Source organism: Scomber japonicus, chromosome 11 (genome assembly GCF_027409825.1).
Source record: "Scomber japonicus isolate fScoJap1 chromosome 11, fScoJap1.pri, whole genome shotgun sequence".
In the NCBI taxonomy this organism is placed as follows: Eukaryota; Metazoa; Chordata; class Actinopteri; order Scombriformes; family Scombridae; genus Scomber; species Scomber japonicus.
The window spans coordinates 27,854,860-27,873,112 of record NC_070588.1 but is presented as its reverse complement, the minus strand read 5'-3'; the positions used below and the strand labels follow the sequence as shown (position 1 = coordinate 27,873,112).

General features: G+C 41.1%; 1 protein-coding gene across 1 annotated transcript; it reads left to right on the top strand.

Moving 5' to 3' along the window:
- Positions 1–1,004: 1,004 nt before the first annotated feature.
- Positions 1,005–17,377, top strand: LOC128368448 (LON peptidase N-terminal domain and RING finger protein 2-like). The gene is made up of 12 exons (XM_053329269.1): positions 1,005–2,667; positions 7,127–7,245; positions 7,895–8,017; positions 8,167–8,322; positions 8,569–8,794; positions 9,760–9,859; positions 10,052–10,166; positions 10,258–10,379; positions 11,583–11,769; positions 11,856–11,990; positions 13,558–13,707; positions 14,661–17,377. Exons 1-12 carry the CDS (start codon positions 1,929–1,931, stop codon positions 14,817–14,819), a joined length of 2,331 nt encoding a protein of 776 aa, XP_053185244.1. The 5' UTR covers positions 1,005–1,928; the 3' UTR covers positions 14,820–17,377.
- Positions 17,378–18,253: the final 876 nt, after the last annotated feature.

Below are 18,253 nucleotides of genomic sequence, written 5' to 3'. Positions count from 1 at the left end.
TGTTCGCACCACATACACAACACTGGGTTAGTACGGAGAATGGAACTAGGACACAGGTCTACAGAGAGATTATAGAGCGTCGTTTTGGTGAAAGGGGGAGCAAGCTGGGTGGATTTAGAGTTTTGGGCTTCTTGGCAAACCCAGGCATGGTGACGTTATTTGTGTTTCATTCTCAGCCTTTTCCTAATGGAGATTGTTGCTGGCATTGAGGGGAATACTGCTTACAATGGATGCAATAATTTACCTTGTTTTTTGCCAAGGTGGTTATATTGGCTATGTTAAAAAAATCTCTTTTGAGTATGAGCAATATGATTCTTTATAGGAACATTTGTAAGCATTATATTTAACCATCACAGTATACCCAGAGCTATTATGGGCCCTTTGGGTGCCTCAGGCAGTTATCTGCTTGTGAAGCCTCCCTGCCCCCCCGCCCCCCCAGTAGAATCACCTCTGCCTCCAGTTCCTTTCACAGGATCCACCTTCTTACAGTGATCCCCTTACTTTAAATTGGGTCACAGTTGCATAAGTAGAAGTCTCTAGAAAATGTAACTTTGATCGAAAACCCAGACGTCTAGATCCAAGTTTCCCCTTCATTTTAGTTCAAAATGAGAGGAGTGCTGCATGATAAATATTCAGCATTTTTGACTCCAGAAAACATGACCCGGAAGGCTGCTTATATAAAAACCATTACATAAAACCCACAATCAATCCCATGAAGCCAGAACTTAGAAAAAGTAATAATTCAACTCAAACAGAGATCGGTGGGCCTTCATATTTCACATGTAGGTGTCTTATTACAATGTCACACATTAAATGTAGTTAAAAAGCAACAACTGGGTTCTTGTTTTGATACAGCTGTCATTCAGCATCGGCAGTGAAAGGTTATACAATATCATCGCGTTATATAAGTGAGCCAGATAAGTGACCAATAGGAGGCCGCCTCGTGAGTCACGTGACGCCATGCGCTTGCTCTGGCCAATTGTAGAAGAAATTCAGAGAAGTAACCCACCTTTAGCTGCTCGAGCTAGCTGGCTAGCGACCAGGACTCACTACTCCTGCGGGGGGAGTTTATTTTCAACGACGGGTTAGTCGTTTTCTGAAGAGAAGGACAAGGTATTCGGAGTCGATCAAAGATACGGATTTTGGATATACAAGAGTTCGTCTGTTGAGCGGGACGAGCGGCGAAAGGGGGAGTCAGTGTTAGTATGTTAACCCGCTGTTACGTTAGCTAGCACGGCTTCACTCTTACATAAAAACAACAGCCGCGACAATTAGCTGAGACTTACTGTAGCCAAGATATATATCAGATTTATCCTCAACCGTCATGTACTGTGAGCCACTTCAAAACCTAAACTTGTGCTTTTTTTGAGTTGACATAACGTTAGTATCGTAACAGCGAGACCAAATGGATATTAAGCTTCTTACTTACTAAGCCCGGAGGATTTTTTAACCCACCGTTGCTCGACTAACGTTAAACATGCTATAGAGTCATTTTTTAAGTGTTTTCTTGGAAACATCATTATCTGTGAAGTTTCTAGGCAAACAGACCGCCTTCTGGCTCTTTTACCGGGGAGCGAGGGGGCTGACAAGCGGAGGTAAATAAACCCGACCTCCTGCCTCCGCGGTGCAGTAGCCGGTGTTTACAGGTTTAAGCGCATCCGCCGGTGCCTTTATTGGCCATAGCTGACTGTGGGACTTTTGAACGAGGAAGCTAAAGTAAACAGGATTTTTAGTTTTTTGGGGTTTGTAATCTTCACCTACTTCCAATGGCGAGCGGTCGGTGTCATGTACAAGTGTATGATTGGTTTTACAGAAAGTCGTTAAATGATAGTTAGCGTTATATTGCGACATGTTTACTGAACAGCGTGGAGAGGTAGGTGCGCCTTTCCCAGACTCTCAGTGAACAGCCGTCTGATATCAAAGAAGAGATGGAGACGGGTGTGAGGTCTCACCAGGGCGAGCTATTCGTCCACCCGCTCTCCAACCCCGGGGCTTCGGGGATATGCCCCGAAATGCTGGAGGTGGCAGAGGAGGCAAGTAGGGCTGGAGATTTTAACCTGGCTGTGGAGATCTACAGCTCCCAGCTCGCAGACCTCCAGCAGCCGGACAGGGGCTTGTGTCTCAGAAAGGCTGACTCTCTGGCCCGCGCCGGCCGAATATCTGAGGCGCTGGACTCGTATTGCTTAGCGGCCAGCCTGGGCAAATTACGCCCGCAGGAGCTTCCCTTGCTGGTGGAAACCATCGCCCACACTCTCCGCGAGAAAGAGCTGGGCATATCCTTGAACTCACAAGTCAAAAGCAGTAATGGGGGAGATGGGGTTGAAAGTGATGTTGAGTGTATAGAGGATGAAGCACTGGATTTATTCTCCTGTCGCCTCTGCAAGTGTCTCCTCCATGAGCCCACCACCGTGGAGTGCGGACACACTTTCTGCAAACGCTGCTTGGAAGCAGACTCTGTCAAAGACTGTATACACTGCAAACAAAAGTTGAACAAAAATGACGGACTGCCGAACGGCCGGAGGATAAATGTGGTTCTCAGCGGCCTGTTGGATAAATTGTTTGCAACTGAGAGTAAATCTAGGAAATACTGGATAGAGGCGGAGGTTTTGTGGGAGAAACAAAGCCTCACGGATGCTTTGGAGAAGTTCAATGCAGCAGTGGATTTAGGTAAGAAAAGACAACATTCTTGTATGCCAAGAAAAAGAAACAATGTGAGAACTTCTTATGAAAATTGTAGTTTTTTTTGTTCAGGTGACCTACTTTTCTTTGTTTAGCTTCCCGGTGTCACCGACAGGTGGCGCCTCGAGAGAGGTCAGGTCATTATATGAACAGCACACATAGGGAACTTCTGCTTTCCAGTGACACGTTTTCTATTTATATTGTGCTGTGGTGTAATGTCTTCATAGTGCAGTTGTGTGAAGCCTCTCTGCACTAATAAATGTGTTTAGTTATTTATTCACAAAGACAAAGTGCACAAGATTCTGTATGCATCATAGTTGCAACAGACTTGAGTTGGACTAAGCTGTAACCCCTCCTCCCCCCACTAGTGGCGTTTCATAAGCTGCTACTATATAATGTGTTGGGTAACATTCAGGACAGAATTATGCTGGATCCACTGTAACTGTTGCTTTACCACAGTTGCAAAACAGCTGCTTTCTTACACTTTAAAGTCACTAGTTGGCTCAGTTTCACTGCAACCACTGTGACCAATTACAGGATGTTCTGTGTCATTTGGATCTTTTACATAAAGGTTGCCAGTGTGTCTCATTAATCGTCAGCCAGGGCAAGTCTCTAGTTGCACAGTTTGAATCATCAAGAGAAAGACGAACCCGACCGACCTCCCAACCTCAGGCCTACATATCAGAGATGCATTATAAGTCAATTTCCTAATTTCCTTGAATAACTTAAACGGCAGTAACACTGCCAGTGTCAGGGCCAGCACGGTGATTGAGGTGTTCACACTCACGTCGGTATAAGAAACTGACAAATTGACGGTGAAGTTGTCATTTTTGAGCCTTCAAATGGCACCTTTTCAGATATTTCCCTTCCTGGATCAACACTGATTCACACGGTCTGTCTGGTGGAAGGATTGTGGGTGACTGGAGGATGGAGTGCCTTCACAGCTCTTTCACTGCCAGTCAGTGTTTCCCCAACAAATGCATCAGGAGGCCTTCTGGTATCTATGATACATTATGAGTGTAATAGGCTCATGATATCAGCAGAAATAAAGCTGTTATTTAACCCCTTCCTCTCTGTTACGCAAAAAAAGAGGGTGCTTACTGGTGCCCTATCTCTTATGTACTGCATTTACACAATGAGGTGATATAATGATGCACTGATGGGTGTGTGTGTGAGAGAGAGGGAGTAATTGCTGTGCTATGTAACACACCTATTTAAAAAACAATTTTGGTTTAGTCTGTTAAAAAAAACAAATAATTTATACAGTTAATGAATTATAAACAAAGTGTTTATTTAAGAGAGAGAAACATGCAAATGCCTTTTTTAACAGACTAAACCAAATATATGAACAGAGCAAACACATGGTGGAAAGACATTAACAGAACCTGCTTCTGTCTGCTGACTTACTTTCTCTTCCTATTATCAAATATGTTCTGTACATTTCTATCGAGAGACTAAATGAGGATGTAGGTCATCCACATTTTCTGCCAAACCACATCCAATTTGAGATCCGCTTTCTCCTTTTTTATCACTCTTGGCCTCTAATGCAGTTTTATGGTAGCAATAATAGTAATAATGCGGCTTCATACTCGTTATATAGACTTATTTTTCCACTAAGTTTTTTTTTTCTAAGCCGGTGAGTCAGCCGCAGTCTTTCTCGTCTAGAAGATAGCGGCGTACCTGCAGCTGGTAGGTGCAGCCAAGACACCCGGGGGAGAAGCTAACAACTTCCCCACCTGTTTGTTGAAATCTGTTTAGTCCTTTTTGAGTATCGACAAACAATGTCTGTGTAATTTTACCTGCTCCTCCCCTTTTGAAAACGTTCCACTCGTAAAAATGTGTCAGGGCTGAACTCACAGGCCTCTTTTCTTTTCCTTTTTGGAATACCTTAAAACAGCGTGCAGTTCCACTTATTACTCTATATTGCACCAATATGTACTTTTTTTCCCTCTTTAACCAACGCTTTCATCCTTCATCGATGACTGTGTGAACAAAACCCCACGTCCTCTTGTTCATCTCCGGAATGGTCGGAGCTTATTTTTCATCTTCCTCCAGTGACTGCGGGGTTGTAACGTGATTCATAAATACACAGAAAAACAGCACAGCGTTATGTCTCTGAGCCATTTTAATGTATTTTTGAATATCGTGGCAGCTTCCCAAAAGGTTACACAAACCAGCCGGAAGAACAGACGGCTGGTAGTTTATTTATAATGATCAGCAGATGCATAGGTAGGTTTGGACTCAACACGACTAGTGTAACACTGGTATTATAACTGTAGTGGTTGGCTGATATGTGATCCAAAGTGTTGTCGGTCCAAATCATATCCCATCAAGCCTTTTCAAATACTTTTAAATACACAAGCCACGTTGCCCTCAATTCAAAACTCCAACCTTCTCCTGAGAGTCAGTGGACGACAGCTGGTTTCAAATAGTGATGCTCGACCCTGAGAAAGATCTCCGGCAAGCCGAGAGATTATCCGCTCAGTTCGAGCCAAAGCACCTGAGAGTCAAGGTGCTGTGTTCTGAAGCGTCAGCTGGACCGCAAACTTAAACGTTGAGCAAGTCAGTTTGATGGAATTACACATAGGTCTTAATTATTTGTACGTGACTGTAGCTTTTGGCAGCAACCGTGACTTTGGCTTTATTTCAGTAACAGTTGTCAGGATCAGAAAAGGAGCAGCTGATGACTCTGTTTGGAGGCATTTAAAATGCTTTTAATCAGTCATGGAGGTGATGAACAGAGGCTGTTCAGATCTCACCCAGACACATTAACACAGCTCCTGGTGTCTTATCAATAACTGTTACATCAAATCCAATTTTATTGATATAGACCAGTATCACACACTTACCTACAATGGGATTTACAATCAGTACAACATATGTCACCCTTTATCCTGTTAGACTATTACACGGTGTGGTTTACTTAACTCTTTATTCTCTGTTTGAGAAGCTCTGCTCTGAACACACAGCAACTCTGTTGTGTTTGGGAGGAAAGCTACAAATATTGGACATTGCTCTTCCACTGACGTGACTATTGACACTGACGTGACTATTGACACGTGATTGAGGGGTGATTTATCAACTTGTTTATTTAGAGCAGGAGGGTCAAACTCATTTTAGTTCAAGGGCCACATTCATACATTTGATCTCAAGTGGGCCGGACAAGTAAAACCACTGTAAATAACCTACAAATTATGTATAATGTATTTGCTGTAATACACCATCTGTTTACAAATCATATGGAGATGTCTCAAGAAAAATGAGTTTCAAGGGTTAGGGTTCATTGTTGTATTTACATACTTTACAAACTTATCCAGTGGGCCAGATTATACCCCTTTGCGGGCCGGTTCTGTGTTTGACACCCCTGGTTCAGAGAAAAATAACATGACTCGCTGGATTGTATCAAGACAAGTAAATATATACTTTATTGTGACACCCCTAATGGTGTATGAATTCTTCATTCCTATCAGTTCTGATAGGCTTATGACTTTGTTAAGTGCTGTTTATTTTAATAGCAGTCCTGTTTTCTGAGTGGAAGGAAGTTAGAAACTTTTATAGCATCTTGATAGCAGACTGAGGCTAATCGTTTTTTCTCTTTTACTAATACAGCCCTTCATATAGATAAGAAATACAAAATGAGATTTAGCCTTAGCCTCCATCACTCTGTTGCTGTCAAGAGTTTGATCATAGCACAGTATTTGTTTGGGGTCAAGTAAATATTGTGTGGTTCTGCTGATGTGCGTATGCTCGGCTGTCAGCTGACTAAGCTCAGGGCACGCAGCTTCACCTCCTCCCTCTGTTCATTTTATTTGGGAGGGGGGATTGAGAAATTCAGTCTTCTAGAAAAATGGCTTGGAAAGTAAATCAGTGAGGCTCGTATACTTGTCAATGAGGTGGAAAAAACTGATATAAAAAACCTGACTGTGCAAGAGTGGTTATATAAGTTTAGTAGTATGACTAACGCTTTTGGAAGCTGAATAAAGTGACACCTACTCTTGCAAAATACCAGCAGCATCAAGTTAAAGCGTAATAACTTTTTAATAGAATAGAGTTAAATATATCTTTTATAAAATAAAATTGTCTTCAGCTCACCAAGAACATGAAGACGCACTATACATGATAGCCAATTGATGAAAATGTGCCCACATCCAAATTGGGTACATAGACTACTTGTACAATGAATGAAAGAGACACACCTGTTTGAGAATAGGATCATGCTGTGCCTGCATAACAAACAAAACATCTGGTAATCATCTATTAACACATCTGACGTCATTTAATATCACTGCATGCTGCATTCTTACACGTGAACTAGGTCTCATGCCACATGTTACAGTGCTGCCCTACTTCTGTTAGACCTAGAAAAAAAGCATCCCATCCCCCAGAGGCCTGTCCACTGACCTGATGTGTGTGTGTGTGTGTGTTTGTTTCTCCCTGTGGTGTGCAGTGCCCTCTTCAGGCAGATTGTTGTGCCAGCGGGCGGAGCTGCACATGGAGATGAGGAACTTCAGCCAGGCAGTGCAGGATGCCAACAGCATCTGTAGGATCAAACCTCTCTGGACAAAGGTGAGTGAACCAGCAGGGCAAAGAGTGACAATATAACATAAGACATCATTTGTAGTACTGTATATTACTCATACAAAGTGAACAGACAAATGGAGATATTGAAAAACTGCTGACTGGGCTACAGGTGAGTCCGAATCACAATAAATAAATAAATGCGAAATAATATTTGTGTTTTAAATAGTAGTTTTAAAGCATTATTTGTATTTTTCATTATTTAGTAGTAACAATACACTGTAAATATAATTGTACATATGCATAGTTAAGAGTTGAATACCAGCGTATACATAATGAACAGCCACATTTTAAAAAGAAATATTCTCTGTTTAATAAAATAACCATCAGTATTTAATTCAAATAAGCTTTATTGGCATGACAGTTACATAACATTACTTACATTGACAGATAATATATAATATGCAAATATCAACAAACATATCAAATACCATATAGTAAAGGCTTTTAAAAAAAAAAACATTAAGGCAGTACACTTTGTTTGAAGATGGTTTCTATCATTACATTTCAATAATAAAGATGCTGATCCATCACAAAACACCTTAACAGCTGTGATCCATAACAAGTGGCAACAATGACGATAATGAAATACTGGATTGGATTAATTATACTGACTCACAATTTCTCCTTGTTTCAGGCTCACTATGTGAAAGCCACAGCGCTGAGTAAAGGAGGTCGGAATGATGAGGCCTTACAGGAGTATTTCATGTGTTTGGCGCTCAAACCCGACTGGACCAAAGTCAAACTGGAGGCACAGAAGGTAAGAGGAGACTCCCCAAAATATCATAATAATGCTCCACACACAGTCGCACTCATCCATGTCAAAGAGAAGATGATGACCACTGTCAGCTCATCTATGTGTGTGGGTTGTGAACATTAATCAATGGCCTGGTTTGTTTCTCCCTGCAGGTTCTCAGTGAGCTGTTCCACTCCGTGTTCGAGAACGAGGACCTGCCAACGCCGGTGCACCCTCTGCAGGGGGGGTTGGCCACTCGCCTCATTAAACCTCCTGCCTTGCTCAGGTCCCTGAGGCCACTCACGCAGAGACCTGGATCCTCTTCACAGGTACTGCACACAAAACACACAAACTCTATGCAACTGCTTATATAACAATGATTAGTAGTCTGCGATGGACTATGATGGGATTTCACATGAGATGTAAAGCTGCAGTGCACCTTATTACAGAATATATAATATACAGTAGATTAAATTTCCACCACAGTTGGCATTTTTGTATCAACATTTTGAACTAAGAGGCATGGAGCAAAGTGTGACCCACATGCTCACTCATCTCCACCCCCCCGTCTCCAGGACTCGGAGTTCAGTGTGACTAAAAGCGCTCCAGTGGACGACACATCCTCCAGACTCTCCGCTCTGTCTCCTGGTAAACCTGAGTGTCCTGCTGGGGAAGAAAGCACCAAGAGCCTGAGCGATGTTCTGGCTGCACTGCCGGCGCCGCCCGGTGGCCTTAAGAGGAAACACAGCGGAGACGGACCATTGGCAATCTTGAACACCCCCTCCAAACTGCTCAGAGCTGGTAGGTTGTTCACCTCACTTAGGGTTACTTTATATTGAACCATGTAGCCAAGTTTAAAGTTTTATAATTAGATAATAGGTGATAATATTTAAGAAGTACTCATGGTTAACTGTAAACCTGTTTGTCAAAATGGGAACATTTCTGGTCTAATTTCAGTACAGTAACAGTCAAAAGTTTAGACACACCTTTGCATTCACTATATTGAGAAAGTGACAAACGTTTGACTTGTACTGTATATTTATTGTCAGATTTTCATGCTGCTTTTGAGTAATGTGGGAATTATCAACAACAATAAGAACTAGAAGTAACCTTTTAATTTGGGCATGCCAGAGTTCAGTGAATCTATCTTTTATTTTATTTAATCTGGGTATCTGAATTCTCTCACACTGTGCGCCCCAAATAATTTTATTTTACCCACATCTGCCTCTCATCATAAATGCTGTTATTAAGTTAATGGAGACATCCTGATCCCACAGTTGGCTCAGATAGCCCAACGATGTGTCATCATGCAGTCCGCCTCTCTGCACTGAACCTACTTTTATGTTCTCTGTCAGAGGAGCTTTTTTAGTCAATGCTAAATACATCATATTAGATACATTAATTAAAGTTGAATAAATATAATTAAAATGATTCAGGTTTGTATGATTCATGTAATATTTGTTGTTACAGTTGGCTTGGGATCATTCGTGTGGACAGCAAACTTTTCTGAAATAATTGCATGATATAATTGTGTCAAGGTTAATGCTTATAAACAATAAAGGATTCTTAATCTTAATGTTTTCTTCCATTGAAATACAGAACATGATAATGAAGCTGCTATGTGTTTTGCTGGCGTGTAGAGAGGGAGATTAATTAACAGCTTGAAGTAGAATTCTGCTCTCTGTCCTCTGTACATAAAGTCTAACTTGAACACTAACACAGATAAACCTGTATGCTGATGATGTGATGATGTTTGTTTGGTGCAGATGGGGCAAGCGGCATTCAGACGGCCACGGTGTGTGGAGGCAGGGTGGTTCCTGCTGACCTGTTGGACAGTGGAGACTTGGAGTGTTCGCTCTGCATGAGGTGACCACACACACACACAAACTGCACGATTACATAGCAACACACACTGGTTTTTAACACTTTTGACCAAAAGTAATAAACTAATACAGTGCCATCTAAATGTATCAACTTTTGATATTAACAGTATTTAGTGTTAACAGGTGCAGCATGATAACACTTGGCTGTGTGTTTTTTGGTTGTTTTCTCCTCCAGATTGTTCTATGAGCCAGTAGCCACACCCTGCGGACACACCTTCTGCCTCAAATGTCTGGAGCGCTGCCTGGACCACAATCCCAACTGCCCTCTGTGCAAGGAGAATCTGTCCGAGGTACACACACTGAACAGGTTTTAATGTTGCTACCTTTGTGACTTTTGAAGGGTTTGTAAATAACAATAGCGCGTGTCTGGTGTCATTGCAGTATCTGGCCACCAGGGGTTACAACAAGACCCTGCTGATGGAGGAAGTGCTGCAGCGTTACCTTGGAGACGAACTGGAAGAAAGGAAGATGATCAGTGAGGAGGAGATGAAAGAGCTGTCCAAGTAAGTTCACATCCATGAAAACGCACACAATTAAAACACAATTAATTTAACAGTCTTTTTTTATTTACAAAAATGTCTGAACTTTTAATTACAGCTTAATAATATCTTAAATCCATCTAGTACAGATCTTGTTTTTTCAGCACCTTTTTCTTTATGTTTTGTACTTCTATTTAAACAGGTGCTGCATACTTTAACATGTTTTTATGACTGTACTGCAATGAAACACATTAATACTGGTGTAAATATTGATATTGTCACCAAATTGATAAAAATCAGCATTTCATGGGTTGAAAATGTTTCAATTTGTCATCTGCTGTTGAAAATCAGCTCTGAATAGGTGCTGACGTAGAGTGGATCATTTGGGATCACTCTACGTTTCCTATATCTATTTATCTATCTATCTATAAATGATAGAATGTTAACGCCCACCCTCCCTAGCCCCCATCCTTGTGTGAGTGGGATCCGCACAGAGCGTCCACCCTCATGATTGAAATGTACGCTGATAGAGACAGTTTTAGCTTCAGCAACTAACAGGTTCACTGACCTGCTGGAGGAAGTCTCTCCATCTGTGTGTGTCTGTGGGAGGAAAACTGTAGAAATCCTCCTCGCATTTCATCCTGTAGCTCTTTTAACTCTCCGGATGTCTGTTCAGGCAGTTATCAGCTGGTAAAATCTTGTTTTAAAATGTTAAATCACACTGTAACCAGAACTCCACCATCACTGAACTGTCACAGATGGAGACATTTCATTCTGTCAGTCAGGTTGTTAGGTCTGCTAGATGCTGAAGCTAAAATTCTCCTTATGTAAAAATAAAAAAACTTCTTCTTCTTCTGCTTTTTCTTCTTCTCCTCCTTCTTCCTCCTTCTTCTTCCTCCTTGATTGAAATTATGGAAAATAATCATTATTATTGATTTAAATATCAATAACCAAATGTATCATAATAATAGTAGAATGATGTGCTAGACATCTAGATTATTTCCAGTGGATGGAGAGGTGTAGATAAACAGTTATGAATGTGTTGCTGTATAAACATCATATAGCTTCAGTGAAGAGGTGTAAAAGATGATAATATTGTGAGACTGTGTGTAATAAGGATTTTAACAACCTTAAGCCTACTAAAGTGTAAAACTGTTACATATGGATTTCTAAAAATGTCCACAAACACACAACCGCCTTAACAACCTCCTCACTCATCTCTTGCAGCTTGAACCAGGAAGTGCCTATCTTCGTGTGCACCATGGCCTTCCCCACCATTCCCTGTCCGCTGCATGTGTTTGAGCCGCGTTACCGCCTCATGATCCGACGCTCCATGGAGACCGGCACCAAGCAGTTCGGAATGTGCATAGCCGATGAGCTCAAAGGTTTTGCTGACTACGGCTGTATGCTGCAGGTATGTGTGTGTGTGTGTGTTCTTCTTATTCTGCTGTATGATGTCAAACATGACGTAAATGAGTTGAATCAATCTTCTTCTTTCAGGTGCGAGATGTTAAGTTTTTTCCCGACGGTCGCTCGGTGGTCGACACCATCGGCGTGTCACGCTTCAAGGTTCTCAGCCACGGCCAGAGAGACGGCTACCACACTGCCAAGATAGAATACCTGGAAGACAAGAAGGTGGGTTCGACAGGATGTATGCATGAGTGTGTTACAGGATGTCATTTAAGACCTTTTCCATCATGCTGAGTCAAGCAAATGTTTTGAGCTGTGAGAGCTCAGCAGTGGAAATTCAGTCCTTCCACAGGGGAAAAACTGTTCTCTTCCTGCACAAATAACACACACAGGTGGATAATACTAATGGCTATACACTCAAATGATTGTTTTTCCAGTCATGAATATTTATAATTGGAAACTAGGAAGAAACTAAAGATGTTAAACTGGATCGCTGCCTTTAATTTGGATGGAACAGCAGTAAAGGAGAAATGATTTGGAAAAGTGGGAAAGGGTCTGATTAGTATGAATGAGAACATTGAATAAATCTCCTAATGTATGAAAGATGTGGAACATTTTAAGGTTTAAACAAAGCGTGAATCAGTAGATAAACATTGAAAATGCATGAAAAAGCAGCTGAAGCAGTATGAATTGGGAATGGGGTGAAAGATACAAAATAAAGATTCCTTTAATTATCTATGTTTCAGCAGAGGTACGAACTACAAGCACTTTGATTTTGACATTTTTCCATGTGATGATAAAGTTACCCTCTTAAGGCTTTTATTTTGAAAATCTGAAATGACTGTGTATGTGTGTGTGTCAATGAGAGAGATAGAGGTAGGTTTGAACAGTGAACCTGAAACAGCTGAAAGGTTATTAACAGTTAAAAGTAACAGAGGTCCAACTGCCAAAAATAGCTTAACATCAATCCACCAATCGTAGCAGAGACTGAGTCACAGGTAGCTATGGTGACAGCGCAGCTCTGTGCAGACGAACACCCACATTTAAATCCATTGGTAAATTTCAGCCAAGAAGCCAAAACAGTCTCAGGAACAAATACTAAAAGTCACATGGCAAAAGAAGAAGCTGTGATCATTTATTCATCAACATCATCTCTGTTTTCAACCAGGAGTTTCAGAGTGAATGAGGCTGTTTATGCAGCACTCCACAAACACAGGATTAGATGGCACGTGTCTGCATTTAGATGTTTAAATATTGCTGTTAGAGTGGAAGCTGTGGGTGTAATATGATTCATGCGTTGAAGATTTTTGATAAAATATTAAAGCCTGGCCTCCAGCCAGTGAGTAATAGATTCTGAGTCATTCAGTGCAATACATACTAATGTGACAATATGAGCTGTGATTGTGTAAAAAGTATAAGTGATATGAAAATGTTGCAACAACGTGAGAAATTCCAGAGTGTTGCAATCTGTTTAAAGCTTGAATGAAGTTTATATTAATGAATGAATGACTTGGCTTCCATTGTTAATAAGGTTTAAATAAAGTTGAATATTTTGGAAAGTTTGATGGGTATGAATGAGAAAAGTAATAGAGCGTAAGTCCTAACTGAGCTAAATGTTTAAATGTTTGAATTAATTTTCTATGTTGAAAAATGAAGGAATTAAATGCCAAAAAACATGGCTGAATAATAATAATAATAATAATGATAATAAATAATATAGAACAACACACAGTGATGCAAACTTTGATCGTTTGTGTTAACATTAACAAATAAATCTGTGTGTTCCTATCAGGTGGAAGGAGAGGAGCTGGTGGAACTCCTGAAGCTGCACGACTCTGTGTACGAGCAAGCCAACAACTGGTTCACATCACTGAAAGACAACATGAAGAGCCAGATCCTCAGCCATTTCGGACACCTTCCCAGCAAAGACCCCGACCCGCAGGTATGCAAAAACCTGAGCCCGATCATCTCACAAAAGAGTTTTCACACCTATAGTTTGTTTACAGTGGATGAGCTGCTACTTTATTGCGTTTTCCCTTTGGTTCAGATTGGTTTCACACAGCAAAATTTCAACTAAATGTATCATCTAAATCCATCTGGGAGCTATCACTCAGGTCAAAATCTGGTGGTGAGAGAAGAAAGAGTTTGTTTTTCTAGAACAGCTGATAGGCTTAAACTTTTACAAAGGACTTGAATTTCCTCAGCTAACAGCAAATAAAACTCATGTAGGTGTGAAAGTGTATTTGTCTACACAGGAGGGTGGATTAGTAAAATAATCTATAAAGTGTACTACAGTTACTAGTGAAATAAACAGCATGTGTTTTTCTCTCCTCACCTCTGTAGTGTTGATATATGCGCAGCAGCAGCTAGTTTTTAACAGTTTATTACACCAACAAACCGTACCGGCTGTTTTAGCTGTAACCGAATCTGATTAGTGCCCAAACAAACAGCACCAAAGGGAATTAGATTCAACTGAACTAAACAAGGCAGCTGTGAAAGCCCCTCAGCTGCTCCAGGTTTCCTGTTTATTATTGTGTTCACACTTATTTGACTCCATTCAGACTGATGCAGCGATACCAGGAAACAAACACATCTCCAACACGACAAAGACTCAAATGCACTGGCAAATTTCAGTTAATCCAAACCTATAAAACCTTCAGCAATAAATAGAGAAGAATAAAAAAGAAGAGAACATCTGCAGGAAAAACACCAAGTCTGAGTCACACACCCAGACTCAGAGTGGAAGTGTGTGGATATAACAAATGTCTGCACAGTCCGTTCAGGAACTAGTTTGCGTCCAAATTAGCATAAAATCAATGAAGAAGAACATGTGCTTCCTGTATTAAAAAGCAGAAGTGATGCCTTTCTAAATATGGTATCTCCATTCTCTTCCAGGCCAGTCCCAGTGGTCCAGCCTGGTCCTGGTGGCTGCTTGCCGTCCTCCCGCTTGAGAATCGAGCCCAGCTCACCATCCTGGCCATGAACTCCCTCAAAGACCGCCTCATCGCCATCCGTAGGGTCCTCATCTTCGTCACACGCAAGAGGCCTCGATGATGGTCCTGCTGTGTGGGTTGGAGGCTGGGGGGCAAGAGCAACAGCACAATTGCTCGGGCTTCTATGCAGTTCAACAATCCATTAGTTCATTCATTCATTCACCCATTAGTACATGTGTTTACACACTCCCTCATGTGCTCGTCCTCTCAGACGTTCATGAACTCCTTCCCGTGTCATGCAGCCTTTTACTGAGCACACGTCAGTTCGGGTGAGAGTGACGGGGGACATCCAGTTACCCCCCACCCCCACCCACCACCATAACCTGCATCTTCTCATCACACCTTTCTGAATGAGTGACCTCTCTCAATCTCTACCTTCAAGGCCGAGATAAATAAGCTGTTTCTTTGAATTTAGGTCATGTCCGGGTAACCCTCTGTTATGAAGGAACAAAAAGACCTGTGATCACAGGCAATGTGAGCAGGTTCAAGAGGAAATGTCCTACATAAACTAAGCAGTATTTCACATGCGCTGAAACAGGGCGGTGTGCCCCCTCCCTCTCGCCCCTCCCCCCTTGCATTCACAACTGACAGTTTGCACAGAAACAAAATAACACAAATGGAAACCTCACCTGCTGAAATATGAAGCAAAAACAACAACAAAAACACTTGGTGAGACAGCAGTGCACATGAAAAGTGAATGTACTAGTCTGGCTGTATGTAGTAGGCGGATTTATTTCTTCTTTTTATTTCCTCCCTGCTACATTTACAGAGTCCATTTTGGGCAAAGGTGCACACGAGGTTAGTTTTCCCATCCGCATGTGCACCTGCAAACAGGCTGCTTCACTCTTGTTAGAATCTTCCAGACTGAGCCAAAATTTGATGTGCACAGATGTTGCATCGTTGCCGCGCACGTACCTCAGTTGTTGTTTTTTTTCCTGATAGAAAAGTAAGAAAGCTGGTGCCACGAAATAGAAAGGCACCCACGCTGACACTACAAACCATCTCAACTACAGCATTTTGAGAACGAGTGTGACTATAAACATTTTAAAAAGTCCAAGTCGCTCAACTTGTTAGTTGCGTTTAGGAAAAAATACATCCTCCCAGATCGAGCTGATCTGGAACTTTGTCCTATTGTAGCATATCTCTGGGACTTCAATTCTAGACTTAGTTATAAGGGTTGATTTTGTATTTTTGTTTTTTGTTTGTTTTCTCTCTCTTTTTCTCACTTTGCTATGCCCTTAAGTGTATGTGTATGGTGAAATCTTTAAGTGATTTGTATGTACTGTATATCAATGTAACTCGGAGGCCTTTTTAATGTTTTATTTAAGGAACATTTCACCCCCACTCTCTGTATTTCTTCTTTTCTTTCTCAGTACATTTACACGGACGCTGTAGTGCGATTACTCCCATTAACCAGCTTTAAAGGTACCCTGTGAGAGTTTTCTTGGAAACAAGTAGTTATTTTTATAAATCGTGTTTCTACCAAATATATTGTGTCGAGTAATTTTCATTCCTCATAAAACACTTGAAAATATTGTAGGGTATTTTTGAACTTGATTGGTTCCTTTACTGGCACGTAGTTGTGTCCATTGGTGCTCGGCATCACTAGTTGTTGGCAGGACTGTGTCATTGCTCTTTAGTGCCCCTAGTGGTTAAAAGCTCTACCTGAAACTGATGAAAATTGGTTCAACATTGCACAATAAAAACCCAAATTTACAAGATGATAGGGTTAAAGGTACCTTTTGGATTTTTTTGACCACTAATAGCTCCATGGATGTATTATAAGGGCTGGATAGGGTGCTGCTGCTTAGCCATCAGCCTATTTTCTCCAGTGGCTACTCAAGGTATTGCGGTAAAAAAGCATTTTCCCCATAGTTTTTTTGAGGTATGCGCCAACCGAGCCATTCTTACAGGACTGAATGGGCGCCATTATTGGTCCAGTATCCCACTCTTACAGTACATCCATGCACACAGGTACATTACATATTCCTTGCCAACAGTTTTAAGCTATTTCACTGATTGACAGTTGGTAGTGGATACATGCCATGGAACGTAGCAGTGTGCCAGCAAAACGCAGGCCAGAAAGTGGATTTGAACATGGATGCAGGTTTCAGAATATGCAAAAAACATGGACTTTGCAGATGTTTTGAGGAATGAAATGGCCTCAGAGATCCACACGCTATATTTTGATGAGAAACAGTGAATGTAAACACATAGAGGACAAACTCCACAGAGTACAGTTAATGTGTGGAAAGATGAGCGGTGAAAGAAATGTGGGAGCCAAGTGAAATCAGTCCAAGTGGTCACGAGCCACCGTAACTCTAAACAGGAAGCAGCAGTCTGGGTCTTACAGTCACTTTATGCTTAACTTTAACCTCGTTAAGTTGGGATTTTTTTTTTCTCATTGGAAAGTCGTGGTCGTAACTGCGTCATTAGCATTCATGTAAATGTGCTGTTTCTCTGTATAATTCTGTCCTTCCAAATGTTTGTGACTCCACTGCAGTCACTTGCTCTCTGTACGGGGGTCGGGGTTCACAACATGCTGCATTTCCCTGGTATATTTGTAAAGGGGGATCTTATACCTATTTTTTATTGCAAATAAAGAAAAAACACATTCAATCACGGTCTTCACCTGGTGTTTTGTAGCAGCTGTTCGGATCTATTTCCTCTTTATTTGCTCTTCTGTTTGTGACAAAGTAGCAGCTCCAGTAGTGTTTGCTGTGCTGAACTCACCCAACCACTACTGTAATCTTCACGATTGCAGCATTTAAGGAAACGGTAAATCCCAGAGTTTCTGTGACGAATCAACCTGAGCTGGTAGGTCACTGTGTGGTTAAAGAGTGGCCAACACTTTCATACACATTCTGGCCTCACAGTTTTTACTCTTTATTCAAGATTCTTACTGATGTACTGTAACCTAAAAAACTTGAGTAGATGAGTCCAGAGCTGAAACAAAAAATCATACATCACCTATCTTTGTCATTGAAAAATGAATTATGTTTTGGATTTTCGACTATTAGTTAAGCAAGCAATTCGAGGATGTTAACTTTGACCATTAAAAAAAAAAAAGAACAATAAGTTGATACGGAATTATTATGTGGAGGCCAAATGAGCACTCTGTCTTTTTTAAAATTGAACAACTATGTAAAATGAGGTAGATACACATCACACAGCATCAATGCCCTAGAGGAATGAAGCATCAGTGCTTTAGAGGCACATTGACAGTGTGTTTTGATGTGTTTGCTACACGGACTCACGGTTAAAATGCAGCTTTGATCCTGAGAAAGTTCAATATGTCTTTGGGTTTCTGTTCATTTTACTGCAGCTTATTAATAAGAATATGTAGAATAGTTATCAGTGAAAGGCATAATAAAGGGTAAGAACAGCCACACAAAAAAATCTCCCCTCTAATTGGTATGCATAATTTTGCTTTAATTTGTCCAGGATTTGAGATATCAGTTTCTCCTCTTTTTCAGCAACTGTTGTCCAGACAAC

Bases quoted from the DNA above. Each gene is read 5' to 3' on its own strand.
- LOC128368448 (XM_053329269.1), top strand. From the start codon at position 1,929: ATGGAGACGGGTGTGAGGTCTCACCAGGGCGAGCTATTCGTCCACCCG. The intron at 8,018-8,166 runs GTAAGAGGAGAC...TTCTCCCTGCAG, and splicing joins TCAAACTGGAGGCACAGAAG to GTTCTCAGTGAGCTGTTCCA. The intron at 8,795-9,759 runs GTAGGTTGTTCA...TGTTTGGTGCAG, and splicing joins CTCCAAACTGCTCAGAGCTG to ATGGGGCAAGCGGCATTCAG.